The 17,870-nt window shown below is 40.5% G+C and overlaps 1 protein-coding gene across 2 annotated transcripts in view; it reads right to left on the reverse strand.

Annotated features, from left to right (window-relative positions):
• LOC149307144 (tight junction protein 1-like) overlaps positions 1–17,092 on the reverse strand; it is a 248,817-nt gene extending 231,725 nt beyond the window's left edge. Inside the window, exons 1-2 of one of the 2 annotated variants that reach the window (XM_089538383.1) lie at positions 16,747–17,092; positions 14,327–14,480 (exon numbers count right to left, since the gene is read on the reverse strand). In XM_089538383.1, coding sequence (XP_089394509.1) covers positions 14,327–14,480; positions 16,747–17,092 — 500 coding nt within the window. Of the gene's footprint in view, positions 1–14,326; positions 14,481–16,746 lie in introns of those variants that run through there. The other variant, XM_089538386.1, reaches the window with a different exon arrangement.
• Between the last annotated feature and the right edge of the window lie 778 nt (positions 17,093–17,870).

The following is a 17,870-nucleotide window of genomic DNA, read 5'->3' on the forward strand; positions in this document are numbered from 1 at the left end:
ATCCCCCGTGGATAACGAAATCCGTGGATGCTCAAGTCCCATTAAATATAATGACATAGCAGAATGGTGTCCCTTATACAAAATGGAAAATCAAGGTTTGATATTTGAAATTTATACTTTTTTGAACATTTTCAAACTGTGGATGCTTGAATCCGTGTTCACCCATCTCCGTGTATAAAAAAATCCATGTATAAGAAGGGCTGACTGTACAATTTGCATGGCAAACCTATATCTGTTTTGCACTAGTTTACTTATCCTGGAGGGGAAAAGCAATGGCAAACTTCCTCTGAACAAATCTTGCCAAGAAACCCCATGATAGAACCTATGGCCTTAGGTACGCCGTAAGTCAGAGATCACTTGACGTTTTTTAGAGCCAGTGTGGCATAGTGGTTTGAGCACTGGACTACGACTCTGGAGATCAGGGTTCAAATCCCAGCTTAGCCCTGGAAACCTACTGCATGACCTTGAACAGGCAATGGCAAACCCCCTCTGGTGAAACTTGCCAAAACCGATGATAGGTTCACCTTATGGTTGCCACAGGTTGGAAATTACTTGAAGGAGCACAACAACAACAACAACAACAACAACAACAACATATAATGGATTCCACAAGCCATTAAGGGACATGTAGTTGAATAAAGATGCTAAACCGAGTTCCCAGGTAAGTTCACAAAACTATAGTTCCCAAGGTTCCATGATGGGAAGGAAGTAGTATTTAACCCATTTCAGTGTGCTGCATGGATATGGCATTTGTGATTTTGTATATATTTCATTTTATCCTTTAAAACAAATTGGTGGACAGAAGCATATCACAAAAGTTTGCTGGCCATAGAGACTGAAGCAATTGCATCATGCATTAATAATGGCTTCAGGGTTGGGGGGAGGCTCTGTCATACCCCTGTAAACATTATTTCTGACAGCTACCAAAAGGAGATGACCCTCCTTGGAACAAGTCACAAACTGCCTCCAGATTACAGTTTTGAAGACCTCCCAGCTCTTCGGTGGAACTCTAGGGTAGCTTACTCATGCCAAAGATATCACAGGATCAACAAAGAAGAGCAAGAAAGAAACATTGGGCCTGAAGAGGACAAGGCTGATCTCTAGAAGAGTTTCAGTGATTGAAAGGGCTTTCGCTTGAGATACAAAATTCAAAATAAGTTCTGTGCATTGGACCTCTCCAACTGATCCAAATGTCTCCCTTCATGCTACTGCACTCTGATATCTTAACACGATTTCTCATTTCTCCTGTGACCTTTCATTTCCTCACTCTCATTCCAGTTTGCAGAAATGTCCCACCATTTCACATTTCAAATACAGAGCAGAATCTCTCACCACTGTCCCCAGTACCGAGTGACCTCTTGAAAATTTGTGTCTCCTTTGCATGTCCATCCTTGCTCAATACATGCCCAAAGCCAAATATTTTGAAAAGGCAGGCAATCTCCTTTTGGCTAAGCCAAAGAGCCAAGATCACAAGGCAGCATCACATGGCTGGAAGGCCCCTGACAAGTCTTACATTACTGTCCCCAAGGGAGCCGCATTACATAAAGAATTCCCTCGGAGATCAGAGATGAGATGTGCAGAAGGGAGAGATCAGCAGTTTTATTTACAAAAACAATTCAGAAGCACACTTTTGGAACATTTGTTTGATAAGTGGCTTAAGGGAAAGCTAATTTGGTTCACAAATTTTGCATTTACTTTCTGTGTCCGGGTGGCTTTTTTCCCTCCACTGATTCTGGTTAAACTCGAGAGTCATATTGGGACATTGACCAATACTTCTTCTAAAGTTGTAGGAATGGCTTGACTCCATGTGACATATTGAGACAATGGACCTTTCCACACAGGACACAGAAGTAGGGTCAGTTCGCATTGGTCGATGTGCATTCGCGTCATATCGTATCGTTCATTCACATCCGCGCTCTCTGAATACGCTTTGCCGATTGGTATTCGCGTCATATCGCATCGTTCATTCACACCTGGGCGGCCTTCCGCATCGAGGTTTTGCGAATCGGCCAATGCGTATTCCGGCAAAGTGTGGGGCTCTGAACGGGGGCAACATTTTTAACTTTCGGGGTGAAGAACGAGGTCACTGTTTAGCGCGTAATATCACGAGAATTGCTGCCTTTAGCCACTTACGAAAGGGGTATGCACCATCTGTGTGTGTGTGTGTGTGTGTGTATGCACACACATAAATACATACATACATACTTATATATATACACATAGTGGTACAGCCAAAAGTGAGATGCCTTTGCCTTTTTTTATGTGCACACACACATTTGTCTGCATGAGTGTTTTTATACACACACACACACACAGATATACACAATATACACATAGTGGTACTGCCAAAAGTGTGAAGTCGTATTTATATGTGTACACACATAGCTGTCTGTCTATGTGTGTGTGTGTATACACACACACACACACATACACACACACATATATATAAAAACACATATACATATATATACATAGACAAAAACTGTGGAGCAGCCGAAAGTGTAATGCTGCATGTATATGCTTACACACACATCTTTGTGTGTGTGTGTATCTATATATATATATATATATATATATATACATATACATATATACACACATATACATATATATATATATATATATATACACACACACACAAACTGTGGAGCAGCCGAAAGTGTAATGCTGCATGTATATGCTTACACACACATCTTTGTGTGTGTGTGTGTGTGTGTATACACACACATACATACACATATATACACACATATACATATATACACACACACACACACAAACTGTGGAGCAGCCGAAAGTGTAATGCTGCATGTATATGCTTACACACACATATACATATACATTTCCCTCCCCCCCCCCCCCAACACAAAAGGTTTCTGCTTTATCTCGTTCAGTGGAAATATCGCTCCCCAGCCCCGGCGGTTGTCCTGAAAGGGGAAAGGGCCAACGGAAGGAGAAGGGGGAAATTCCAGCGCAGCATCATGGGAAATTTGTAACCCGGTGGTCTTCAGGAGAACCAGCGGATTGGATGTACACACCAGCCAAAGCAGCAGAGGTTTCGCACTGGCCATCAATACGGATCCCGTGAATCCACTAATTTTGCGCACTCACAAAACGGAGGAGCCGGCTGCCTTCAGTTCGGAACCCCGTCGTGAATACGCATTGGCCAAAGCGTATTCACGTTATATCGCATTGGTCAATACGTATTCTGAGCTCACAGGTGTGGAACACTAATGCGTTATAATGCGAATACGGATCGACCAATGCGAACTGACCCTAGTTCTGTGCCGTGTGTGGAAAGGTCCAATGCCAGACCAGTTTTACTAGTGGTAAGAGTGGGATTAGGAGCCAGGGCGACATAGTGGTTTTGAGTGTTGGACTACAACTCTGGAGACCAGGGTCCGAATCCCTGCTCGGCCATGTAAACCCACTGGGTGACTTTTGGGCAAGTCACACTCTCTCACCCTCAGGGGAAGGCAATGGCAAACCTCTTCTGAACAAATCATGCCAAGAAAACCTCATGATAGGTTCACTAGAAGGCACACAGCAGCAACAATAGTGGGATTAATAGACACATCACAAGCAACAAGCCCCCTTCAAACCACTTGCAGACCCTCCACCTCCATTAACTTTCTCCAAAACTTCCTACAGTGGGACAAGCCAACAAGGACATGCATCTCACAACAGTTATGGCTGAACAAGAAGTTCATAAAATGACATTTTGAGTTCATAATCTTCCTGTGTTTGCTCATCAGTCGCTCTGTTTTTCAATAACTGGGCTGTAGGCTGAGCAATCCCTTAAAATGGAATATTTGCACAATGTGTTTTGACTGCCAGCTAGGGGACTTCAATCTGATACTTGGGCTATGTACTAGTATTCTCCAATATATCTCCAGGAACACTAGAATTCCCCAATATACAGTGGGACCTTGTTATCCACTGGGGTGTCCCTTATTTAAAATGGAAAATCAAATTTTGCTATTTGGAATCTATACTTTTTAAACATATTTTAAAGTTATGGATGCTTGAATGTGTGGATAAAAAAATCCATGAATAAGGAGGGCCAACTGTACCTCCTGGAACACCTGTTTCTAGACCAGACAGTAGAGGATGCAATTGCACCCATATGTGCCTTCAGTATTTCTTAACTGCATCGGGAAAAAAACACTCCATTTGGGATATGTGCAGCATATGTGCATGTGTGAGATGAAGAAATTGCTCTTGAGAGGATGGGTATGAGGAATTATCAGAAGTTTTGTTACTTTTCTAATAACAGTATTTGTAAGGAGAAGGAAATGAAGCACTATGGCTGCCGCCACACCGCAGAAGTAATGCAATTTGACATCACTTTTGCTGTCATGTCTCCATCCTATGGAGACCTGGGGTTTCCATTTTGTTGTGGCATCAGATATCTCACAAAACTGGGGGCAACAGAGGCTGCTGCCACATTGCAGATTTAATGCAGTTTGGCACCGCTTTAACCGTCATGCACCATGCGATAGAAATCTTAGGATTTGTAGTTTGTTGTGACACCAGAGCTCTATGGCAGAGAAGGCTAAATATCTCACAAAACTGAATCTAGGAATGCTATAGCATGCCATATGGCAGTTAAAGCAGCATCAAACTGCCTTCATTCTGTAATGTAGATGCAGCCTGCAAAAGAGAATGGTCTTGAGAGACACAGAGAGAAAACTCTTATTAGTAGAGGTTAGGGTTCTAGCAAAAAATGTAGCTCCCACATAACTGAAATTTTCCCAGCCCAGGTCGAACTATGTGGGATGCTTCATGGCAGCCATTTATGTCTGCATTTAGAAAGCCCAGCTTACCCACCTCGTTGTTTGTTTGTTTTCAGCTCCCTGCTCTGGTTCCAGCTTTTTATTTGGGGCTTTAGAGCTGTCCAAAGCAGGGAAATTTGAGTAGCTGCTATCTGACATGTTACCTCCGCACTGTTCAAACATATTGTGATTTCCGCGGCACTGAGTCAGCATTCTGATGATTTAGCATTTATATTCCCGACAGCTGTTTATTCCTCTCAATGTAATTCTGGAGATAGATGTCCAGAAGGGATTTACTGCCCCAGATCTATCAGAAAACATATTTAAGATAGTCGGTGGTATTTAAATCATAATAAAAAAACCTATTATTCAGTAATGTTAGGGTAAGGGGGGAGGGTAGATTCGGAGCCCTAAATGGCTGTTATTACAAAGCTTTGGGAATTAATTAAAAAATAATCAGATGGCTTATCCAAAAATGGAGAATTTCTACCCAGATATTTGCAGAGGCAGGCTCTCTGTTTACCTGTAAAGGTAACACAAGTAAAGTGAAGTCCTGATATCCTTTTTTTTTTTTAACAAAAATAGTTTTGAAAAGAGAGTACAAAAGAAGAGAAGAGAAACAAAATGGATAATGGATACCCAGTGGAGGCATGGAATGATTTCTTTGGGAAGGAGCGTGGCAACAACCATGGCTCTAGTTTTACACACATTTAGGGAAGGAAAAGGTTGCTTCCGTAACTTCATCTGCACCGAAGAGATAACCCAGCTTGACACCACTTTAACTGTCATGGCTCAGTGCTCAAGAAATTTTACATTTGTCTTGAGAACTGACAGGTATTACCATTCATTTAAGGATGTTAACTTCCCTCCCACCCAACCCTTCCCGCAATATACGTATATCACTCAAGGCGGCTAACAAAATAATCAGAATAAAGGACATGGGGTGCCTCAGAGCACATGCTTAGCCCATGAATGGGTTTACAGTACCAGAACCAAGCTCACAAATCCTTTGATGCAAAAATCTACACTTGATTTCTGTTCCTGATGCACGTTCATACTCATTTTGAGCACAGACTCATAGAATCAAAGGGGTGAAAGAGACCCCAAGGGCCATCCAGTCCAACCCCATTCTGCCATGCAGGAACTCTCAATAAACACATCCTTGACAGATGGCTATCGAGCCTCGGCTTAAAAACCTCCAAAGAAAAAGGCCCCACCACTCTACAAGGCAGTGCCTTCCACTGTCGAGCAGCTCTTACTGTCAGGAGGTTCCTCCTAATGTTTAGGTGGAATCTCCTTTCCTGTAGCTTGCATCCATTGCTCCATGTTCTTGGTGGCAGCAGAAAACAAGCTTGCTCCATCCTCAGTGTGACACTTCGCTTGTGATTGGGAGGCAGAGCGAAAAGAAAAAAGTCTGCATTGCATAGTGGTTTGAGTGTTGGACCACAGTTCTGGAGACCAGGATTCGATTCCTCGCCCAGCCATGGCCTAGGGCAAGTTATAATCTCATAGAGGATGGCAATGGCAAACCTCCTCTGAACAACTCTTGCCAAGAAAACCCCATGATAGGTTCGCCTTAGGGTCGCCATAAGTCGGAAATGACTTAAAGGCACACAACAATAGCCTAATCACAAAGCATACAGAGAAATAGGGCCATCTCTTTTTAAAAGTCTGTTCCAAAAGGAATGAATGCACGCTTGAAGGCACACAACAACATGGCATGTGAAAGTGGTGTCAAACTGCTTTTAGATAGATAGATAGATAGATAGATAGATAGATAGATAGATACGCCTTGAGTGTGGATACACCACCTTCCATTACAAGCGTAATTGCATCACAGAATGGAAATGAAAGCAATGGTGCTACAAATTTAAGAGACAAGGTGGGGTCTGGAAGATATAAGATAGGTGACATTACATAGGTGTTCTGATGGGAACAGTTCCAAGTGATGGCATGCATGTGCAAAACAAGAGCCATTACACATAACACACAGGAAGCCAGTCTTTCCTTTCACTGTAGCCATTGGGCACCATGGCTCCTGTGGCTTTGTTCAGTAAATGCCTGCTCATTATAAGAGACAATGCTTTTCAAAGAAATGCTAGTCCTAGAGCAGTAACCTCCTCTTCAGGACACAGCTGCCTACTCCCCACCTGAATTTAGATACAGATTGCAGCTCCCGCCTATCTACCCTCATTTATTCATGGCTATACTGAAATACATTTTCCCTTGATCCTTGACATTCACCATCTGTGACAAACAGTAGACAAAGGAAGCATATGAGCCTGAGACAGTAACATCTGAGGTCCGCTGGTTAAAAATTATGTAGGGCGCTCATGAATAGCCTTGCATTTCTGATGTGGAACAACGTCAGGTTTGCTCAAGAACTTTTAAATTTGTCTTGAGAACTGGCAGGTATTACCATTCATTTAAGGATGCTAACTTCCCTCCACACCCACTGCCTCCTCCAATATCTCACTTTTGAAAGGAACTAGTTATATATTCATTTATCTGCTTTTCTCTCCAACCGCATCTGAAAAGCCCCGGAAGGACAAAATAATGTAGAACATAAGCTTCTCTTTTTCTCTCTTAACATTAAATTTAGTGTCTAGCAAAAGTCTGGGAGTGGGGGGAAAGGGGAAGTTAATTTATCCTGTTTAAAAAGATGAAAAACATTATGTTTAAAAGGACTTTTTAGCATTTCAGATTCAATACCTTTCATAACCTATTGGTGGACTGGTAAATACTGGATATATATATATATATTTATATTGTGCCCTAAGTGTGCACATTATTTCAGGGAACACAAGAGACAGGTCCTTGCTCCTAAGAAGCTGTTAGCAGTTTTTATTCTTGTTCTTCTTCTTATGTTTATTTTATTCATTTTTTTCAGTATTGGGATGTGAAATGGCTCATAGAATATCAAAACCAGAACAGGTTAAAAACAGGCAGGAAAATTCGTAAAAAGATGTAAAAGGCATTTTTATAAATGCAACTGAACAATCTATAGAATTAAAACCAATTCAAAATTCATATAAAGGGACATAAAACATAAAAGTTTCTAAAATATAAAGGGACATAGTCTAAAATTCAACACAGAACAAATAATGAGATGCTATAGAAATCCCAGAATTCTATCGCATTGAGCCATGGCAGTTAAAGCGGTGTCAAACTGCATTAATTCTGCAGTGCAGAAGCAGCCCTTGACACACTCAGCAATGGGGCAATGTGCCATTCATTTTCAGTTTCTGGAAGACTTAAAACAAGAGGATGCTCTGGCCATCATGTCATGCTTATGGGTTTTCTATAGGTATGAGGAGTGGGATTGCTGTGGGAAACAGATTGTTAGACTTGATCGAGACAGGCTTCCCTATGCAAACTGAAAATCCCAGAATTCCACAGTACTGAACCATGGCAGTTAAAGTGGTGTCAGACTGGATCATTTCTGCAGTGCAGATGCAGCCTTAGACAAAGAAAAGCTTCCTATTAACCTGGCACAGGGAGAGACACATTCTCTTGCTATAGGGAGAGAACTTATCTTTTCCCATGGGAAGCTTGTGCGTTTTTCTTCTTGACATCCTCACATATGAAAGAAGTGTAAGTCACTTGCTCTCTCCAGATCTTACTAAGATTATTTGGTCCTCCAACTGCTATGGCAAATTGAAACAAAGGATTGCTGATGAACATCATAGCTGAGCCTCTCAACCAAGGAATAAAAAGCTGCCTTCAGAAAAGGACTATCAGAGATGTGCTTCAAGTGACTGTTACTCCAATGGTTTAATTACATTAATAGAGTACCATCTAGTGGCTGGATCAAACAAAACCAATAAACCTTTGGGTCAAGATCAACTAATAAGCTTCTTAAGAAGAGAAATATGTATGTGACCCTTCTGCTGGAACAGCGTTAAAAAGACATGACCTTAAAAAGGAATGACATTTGCTGTGATGTTCCCAGAAAGAATACAATGGCAAAGGGGAGATCAACTCTGTCCTGTCCATCAGCCTAAGAAAGAAGAGTTGTGGCAAGGAACGTTGCTTCTCTGTTCCTCAACAGAAAAGACACTGGGCCCCAACGGTCAGTTATCCTATGATTGTGAAGCTGGGGAAAGGCAAACTCTGGCCTCTGCCATCAGCCAATGGACCTGGACTCTAATCTGAACTCGCTCCTCTTGCAAAACAAGGAAGAACATGGCGGCAAAAGAAATACCAACCAACCCACAACGTTGTTTGTATGGTATTTGCAAGATTAAAAGTGAGCTTTTGGGGGGAAGAGACTGCTCCCTCTTTTAATATCTGTGTGGTGTAATGGTTGGAGAGTCAGACTATGACTCTGGAGACCAGGGTTCAAATCCCAGCTCAGCCACATAAACTCACTGGGTGTCCCTGGTCAAGTCACACAGATGAGGGCAATGGCAAACCCCCTCTGAAGAAACTTGCCAATAAGGTTGCCATAAATAAAAAAAACCTTTAAGGCACACACCAACAACAAATGGCACTCAGGAGTTTATCACACAGAGGAAATCCCATACAAAAATGCTGGACAAAACCTGCAAAAGCGGTTTGATTTTCCCTCACGTCATGGTTAAACTGGTGTTAACCCAAACAGAAAGTAGGCAAAAGCCACTCCATTTTACTTTTGGGAGTGGCTTTTGTCTACTTCCCATCTACTTTCCATTCTGGTTAATACCACTTTAACAATGACGTCGTGTGAAAATCAACCTGCTTTTGCATTCCCCCCACCCATTTAAACCCCCGTTTTTGCGCGGGATTTCCCCCGTGTGATAAACTGCTATGAAGAATTTCGGCACCATATGCCTTAATGCAAAAAAAAAAAAAAAAAGGAAAACAAATGACTTGTGTAGGACAAAGCTCTGATCTTCCTGAAATTTGGGAGTTGGAGGAGAGAGACACTATTAATTCTACTTATTTTCAGAGATGCACATGGATGGATCCAAAGTTTGCTTTTACAGGGCATACCATTCTCAAAGCTGGAAAGTTATTTTTACTGATTTCCCCCTTCTTTCTACAGCTCTCAACCACCATTACAGAGGGTTCCTCCAATCTTTCAGGACATATTTTTGGCAGACTTGAGATAATTTAGACTGGGGGCAATTTGGCAAATGATCTCTCCCTCTTTTCTTCCAGTCAAATTACTCTATCAGTGGATGGAAAGGGTGCTTATGTTTGTAAGAGGGAAAGTCTTCATCCAATCCAATTTTTGACCACTTATTGTTCAAGAGCTACCAGAGAACAACTTTCAGGTTAAACATTCAAGAACACCAGTATGTAAAATTGCACATTTACTTTTGAAGCAAGGCCCTTCTGTTAAAAAGATCAAAACCACCACCGTTTCTGAGATGAAAACTGGGACATCCCCATCTCAAACCTGTTTGCATAAATCAATGAAAGGTGTTTGCTGCTGCAAGACATAGCCATACATACTAGATTTCCCGGAATGCCCCAAATAGCAGCAGTGTCCCAAATGGGAAGATAACCTGGAGGAGGAAAGTTACAGTGAAGTTTTCCATTCTTGCATCCATTTGATGGAAGAATGAGTCATTCACCAACTGTCTCTGATCTAAAGCAACAGAAACTATGGCACGGTGGCTGACCCGTTGTTCTCAGAAAGGAAGATAATAACCAAACGGAGGTTATGTAAATTGCACAGGTTGCCATAGTGATGGGTTAATGCATAAATATATGTAATGCTAAAAAAGAAAAGGGGGAAAAAGATATCTCCAGGTTCCTTCTCTTCTATTCCCACTAAAGTTTCAAAATTTTACCTTTGTGTTCCCAACCACCCAGTAATGCACAGGAGTTGACTGGGTTATCTACATGTTCTGTTTTGCAATGCAACCATGTGAATAATCTCACTCATACATTGTTGTTAATGCAGTTTTTTTTATCACAACCACACTTATGAGCATCTCTGCAAGTTCTGTTGCCCACATATGTCAGCACTGCAAATAAAGATGGAGTTGATGATGCAGATGGATTCAAAACACATTCAAAGCATGCAGAGTTTTATCCTGGTTTATCCCAGGTCTATCTGCATTGGTTATTCACACAGCCGACAATACAAAGCTTTTAGGATAACTCAAAAACAAAACAAAATCTTGAGATCAACTACCCTGGTTTTTGCAGGTCTTTGGGCAGCCCCCCAGAACTGAATTCAATCCACTTTCTGCCAGGTTTATTTATGCCATATGAGTAACTTCTAGTTTACTAGTGCCAGGAAGTCTGTGTAATGATCAACACTGCTTTGAGATTGGTTGTTGTAATGACTTTACATTTATTTAAGACTCTAGTTTGTTGATATAATCTAGCCTAGAAACTCCTGCAATCCTGTCCACAACTTGTTCCAGAGAAGAATCCCCATTCTGATGGCAACACACCCTAATCTTTGATCTCTACCAGAAAAAGTCATGAGGGGGAGATTAAAAGTAAAGCAAGTGGTTCTTGGGTCTTGCAGCTCAGTGCGGAACCTGTCCCATTTCCTCACTGATGGGGAAGGTGCAATGTAGAAGGAGGAGGTAGTAACCAAGGTGCGAAATCTGAAAATGGACTCAAGACTGCATGGCACCCATCTACCCTCTCCATTATGGGAGAAGGTACAAGAAGTGGAACTGTGACTCAACCAGGACCCCAATGAATGACTCCTCCATGTGCACAACTCACTCCAATGGTCATGCTGGATAGAGACAATGGTAGTTGTAGTTCAATGGATCTAGAGCAGTGGTTCCCAACCTTTTCTGTGCCCCTAGGAAATGTCTGATTAATGTTCACAACTCCTACAAATGTCATATCACATTTAAGGATGAAGAAGTCTTACTTTCTAATTTTTGAACCATAAATTGAACCAGATACAAGTGAACAAGTTGAACTTAAACAAAAAAAGTGTATAACATGCAAATCTAAACTGAATAATTAGATGCTAATTTATTCCACTCGATGGAGTTTATCAAACGGGAGGAATTTCTCTTAATTTCGAATGAAAAGAAAGTGGGGCCAGAACACATTTACGTGAATTCGCTAGTTCAGCGAATTTACATGAATGTGAATTGTGTTTGAACTGGCTTCCCATTGCCCGAAAATAGCATGCCATTGCCCGAATTTGCATGTGGCAGTCTATCACGCAATAACGTTAAACCCCATGATTGCGTTCAGATTGCCATCGGATTATACTTCCAATTCCCCTTGTCTGATAAACTCCTTTGTTGCACCCTGTGAAATTCCATCTTGCACCTCCCCAGGTTGGGAACCCCTGGTCTAGAACTAGATTGTCATTATAAAGACAAGATGTACCTTCCAATGTAGAGATTTAATTTCAAGAGAACCGGTGGAGAAAACTGAATTCTGAAAAATGACACTCTTCTCAACTCACACTGACATTTTAACAAGGCATTTTGTAAAAAGGCAAAAAATAGTGACAGCTGATTTGTCAGAGACAGACATCCGAAAAATCAGAACTGTCCTCACTTAAACAGGGAGGGTTAGGAATATATCATCCTTGGTACACATTTGTTTTGTATTTGGGTTTTTTATTGGAATGTGTTTCGAGATTTCCAGCATATTCCTATTGATCTCATAGTCACTGTATACTTTTATTTATAGACAAAACTGGTACCTTCTAGTTGGTTGCCTGGTTGATAGGAGAAACCGTTACCTTGGTTTTCGGCTGTGTGTGAATTTATGCAGGGCTGTGTGGGTGACAGATTTGCTTGGCTTTGAGTTATACTGCATTCTTTTGACATTTTTATAGACACAGGTTCCTGGAGATCTCATTCGATCTCAGGTATTAATTTGTATTATAAGCAGGCTATTTTTCCAGAATACAGGGAATAAAATTCTTATTAAACACCTACAGCATGTGTGTAATTAACTTAGGAAGGAATTATTGCTCCTGTCACACACTTTGACACAGCAATGCAAAATAAAGTCTATAGACACCGACTTATATTGATGACATTTCAATGATCTGAATGGAAAGAACCAACCCACTTCTCCTTTAGAAAAGCAGGCAATCTCCAAGGCTGACGTCATAATCACGCCTCTCCCTCACAATATTTTATAACCTGGAGGTCCTAAAATTCAAACGAGAAGAGTAGATCTGGTCCAGATGAAAGAAAATACTTGTTCAGATAACATAATAATTGAACATATTGACAGGAGCAAGGCCTTCTCAACGGTGACCCCTAATTTATGGAACTTCAGTCCCTTAGGATATACACTAGACCCTTTCCTTGCTCATTTTCAATTGAGATATTAAGGTTGTAATCGTATTGCACATTTCTCATTCTAGATTGTATTGTTGTTGCTGGCTGGGCTTGTTACTGTCCAGTGCTGTTTTATATACAGCTTTGAAATTTGTTATTCTGAAAAACATCCTAGAGGTATGAGTAGCAAACAAGTAAATAAATGATAGAATGGACTACCATAAAATTTAGTGGCAGTTGTAGGTTTAGGTAGCTTCAAAACAGGATTGGAAAAGTTTACGGTGTAGTCTGGTTCTAGCTAGTTACTGTAAGGACTGAAGCTGTACAAAGCAAAACTACGTACCATTATAACCCTATGTATGTTCATGACAAATATCACTTCTTGCAAGTTTTAAGCACTCTCATAGTTGCAATGGGATTTTAAAAAGACTTAGATGTCTTCATTTCATGCTTACAAGTGAGGTAGGAATTTTACTCTGCATTAGTTCTTGTTGGGACTGAATAAATGTGTTAACTGGCGTAGTAAAACAAGTAAGAGAGTATGACTGAATTTCTTTATTTGAAGAAGGGTGATAAAAAGAAGTGGTTCCTCCCTTCTCAAAAATGAAATGAAATTAGAAAGAGAAAGCTAAATATGTCTTTCTCTACATAATATCCCAAACTCAAGCTCAAAAAGAAACGTTTTTAAAAATATTTGCAGCCTGAATATTTTTCTTCTAGATGAACAGATCAGTAAAACTCAACAGCTTGCTCCATCTTCCAGCTACCGCCTGTCCAATAATGGAAACTGAAGGTTAAAAACAGAGAGTCTGTATATATTCTGTATTAAATCCCCATGTAAAGGAGATACAAGCCTGGTTGAAACCAGCAGAGGTGGCCCAAGAACAGGGTTGGATCACAGCCTAATGCATCTTGCCTCAGATTAATGTCATTTATTTATTTTAATATAATTAAGTAGCATTCCTACTGTATGTTGGCTTGGAGGCTGACTCCCAATTTATCCTCTCCTTTTCTGATGCAACCCTTAAGAAAAGACTGAGGCATATTTTTTAATTAGTTTGTTTCTATATGCAACCTGCCCTGTAGTATAATAAGCACAGCTCTGTTGCAAATCTATTTGCAGATCCACTGCCAGGAATCATGATATGAGGAACAACGAATTCCGAATTTAGAGCAGGCAAAAGGTCAGAGCAATGACCTTTATCTCTAAAATTCAGCCTCTGGAGAGACTATCCAGATCAATCATCCATTTGGAGAATTGGTCTCAGTTGCAGTTTGTACAATACAGTACATTCTTCCCAATATACTATCATTTCAAAATAGTGCAGAACTTTTAACCTGTACTTGTTGAATGAGCGGTTTATCTGGTCATCGGCCAAAGAGTTTCCGTCCAGGTCGCTGGCTTCACTATGGTCATGAAAGTCCATTTCTGATGCTTTTCTCAGTTTGGAAGCCTCCGAACTTATGTCTGTGAAGCTCCTGGTTAACACACCTAGGTAAAAACAAAAACACACCTTTATTGGTTTGTGTTGGGTGTTCAAAATCACTTGAGTTCAATGGAAAACTTGACATTTATGACTGTGTTTATATTCCCAATGATGAAGATAATTAAAATTAATTATAATCAAAAGGTTTTAATAATGCAAGATAAAATTATAAGCACAAAAACGTCACAAGCAGCCAGTAACTTGTAAGATACAATTAATTAAAAGAGAAACTTGCTTGACAAGTTGAGTTTGTCATATATTACTTGGAAGTTAATTCCAAAGCTTAGAGAGACCATCAGAAAGGTCTGTTAACAAGTGTCCTGACTCTAACTTTGTAACGCACCCCATTTTCTAGCTCCTTTATAGTATTTTTTTAAAAACCAGACATGCTTATAATATGTGGCGCCAAGAGGGAAAAAGATGTGGCGGAATTGGGTCAGAACAACAAACCCCAGACATGAAGTTGTGTAGCTGTAATAACACAATGTTACCGATGGAGACAGTTCTGGCAAGAAAGAGACAAATGACCATTGCTCTCAGATGAGTAATGGGCCTTAATATCTAATTTTAAAAGCACAAGTATTGGCAATCTGGCATTGTTTTACTTTGCTTTCAAACATGTAAAGTCCTATCAAGTGAATGTGTACCATCTTTAAGCCCCTACTAAAGCGAGAAGCGCAAAAACCCAAAATGATGACTATGGGTAAAACTCTGGATGAAGGCTGAAAACTATTCTAAAGATGCCGAACCTTTCCGATAACAGTCCTCTCAACCCCTGCCTGATACTTTAAGCTTTAATGTGATTTTCTATTCGATACCCATCTGCAAATAGTATCATTGGCTCAGCACATGACACAGTTCGTTTATTTGTTGGAATACCCTTCGCACCACCCAGACGCACTCTTCCCAGGAGCATAAACCTGTCCAGTAAATCATACGGGTGGGAAAGTGTGAGAGAAAGACGTGGTAATCTTTTGTAAGTAAATTATGGCAAATGGCCCATCACCTTACTGCATGGTAGGATTTGTAACTGTCAATTTTAAAGGTAATTAAGTTTACAAGTGTGGAATAATGGAGGCGTAAGTGGCAGGTATTTTGGAGGGTCAATTTACCTTTGGAGACTTATTTTACAACAGACACACCTTCATGTCCAGGCACCAATTACATTTTTAAAATGTTGTTAGAGAAACCCTGTTGGGTCCTTTCATTTTGTTTTTATTTGATGCCTACAATTAAGACAGCAAACCCACAGGTGCTTGCTACCATTAGATGAATTAGCCTTTCTCCTCCAATAACATGCGCACCTGTGGAGCTCACATGAACACACCAGTCCTCATCTTGCTTAAGCCTGAACAGCTGGCTTAAGGTTGTGATCCAAAATGCTCTTGCCACTGCAAGTAAACCTATTGAATGCAGAGGGACTTCCCTGTGAGTAAAGGTGCATAGGATTGCAGTATTAAGATGACCCCGGAAATCAGCGGGATTAAGGTTAGAGCCGTATACACATCTAGGCGTAAATCCAGTTGGTTTATTTGTTGTCATCTGACCTGTATTTTTTCTCACAGTATATATACAATACCGCTGAGTCCTTGAAATAAGGCAACCCACTTCTATCTATCCATGCAGTTTTCAGCCATCCGCTGACCATTTCTGTCTTCAGTAACAATTATTATTATTAGTAGTAGTATGCTTTATTTATGTAACGCTGTAGATTTACACAGTGCTGTACATACAAACAATAAAACAGATAACGTAAACCTGATCATGGCGAACAATCTCAGAAATAATAGCATAATACATATAAAAATACATAACAATACAATTGTTGTCAAATAACCCTACCATGATTTCACAGAATGATGCACTTATGTGTATTGCACTGAACTATTAAGAATAAAGTCACCAGTACATAATCAAAGCAGCATTTTTTATATATATATATATATATATATATATATATATGAGAGAGACTATTTATGCTTAGCCACTTGGTTCCCAGCATCATGGATAACTGCAATGCATAGTATTAACCCATTTCTATTTTATCACCATTACTTCTACAGAGAGATTTCAAACATTATCCACCGCCGTTACATGTGTCCTCTTGGGTTATTCTCAGCAAAAGAGCTATGCTGAGTGCGAACAGATGATGAGCCAGAAGAGGGAAAGTTACTTCTAATTATAGGTTATTAGTGTGGAACGGATTCGAAAGGCGCTGCCGATGATACGGCACTTGGAACATTTCAGACAGCGGGACCTATGTGACCTTACCTTGATAGTCAAGGAGAGCGGAAATGAACAAGTGGGGAGAGACCTCCTCCAGCACCGAGCAGAAAGCGGACCAGGCGCTGGGGCCTTTGCAAGCCAGTTTCTCTAGAAAACAGGCGGCTTGCTTCTCGCAGCACTCCCGGGACACAATGTCTTTGTACTCCTCCAAGGAAAAGACTCTCTCGTAAACCAGATATGACAGCGCTTTCTGCACATCCAGCTCTCTCACGATCCTCTCCCTCTGGTTGCTTAGGATAATATCAGCAAGCCAGTGGTTCCTAGCAAGGCTGCCTTTTTTTGTCGCTTTCCCACAGTTATAAAACCAAGACCGGGCAGAGCATCCAAACATGTTTGCACTGGAAGCTAAAAATAAATAAAGAAGAAGGAGAAGGAGAAGGAGATATTCCAAGTCTTCGGCAGGAAAGCAAGGGTATATCGCCTGCCTGTAGATAGTGCGATTGGGCCGGAAAAAGAGAAGGCCTAGGTTCAAATTATGAAAAACAGGGAAAGAAAGCGCCACGCACGGCGCTTCCAGCTCCCTAAGAGGATTACTTTCCACTAATTAGCCCTTTACAAGCATTAATAAGCATTTCCACAACCATAAAAAGGGAGATAGCAGAATAGCTGGGCTATGGTTCACTTTTTAATTCTATTCTATTCTCAAAATGACAAAACAAACCCCAAAACAAGTCTTTTGTATAAAGTTACCCTGAAAAAGGCAAGATAGCAAAATAGTTCTCCATGCCCAACAAGTGTTAAAATATGAAATAAAGATGCAACTTTGGGTGGATAGCAAGTTTGATTTCTTTTTGGATGGGTGAATTCTTGAATCATCCTATAACTGGATGGTGATTGCTCCTCTTGCATACTATTAAGTAGAACATATGTTAGTTGTCATGCATTTGGGAACAGAAAGCCTAGGACTTTGTCGTGTGTGCGTTTGTGTGCATTGAGTGGCATGTAGTAAGGAGAGGATAGTCTAGATTTTTAATCCTAAATCTAAACTGGCATCGATCACATTTAACATTGATTGTGTCTTTCCTGAATTATTGGATCGTTTTTTAAAAAACGCAAATAGAGTCCTCTTAATGAATTAGGATTAAGAGGAGAGATTCTGGCAGCTTCGA

This window comes from Sceloporus occidentalis, unplaced genomic scaffold, assembly GCF_023333645.1.
Source record: "Sceloporus occidentalis isolate IW3139 unplaced genomic scaffold, rSceOcc1.0.p SCAF_9, whole genome shotgun sequence".
In the NCBI taxonomy this organism is placed as follows: domain Eukaryota; kingdom Metazoa; phylum Chordata; class Lepidosauria; order Squamata; family Phrynosomatidae; genus Sceloporus; species Sceloporus occidentalis.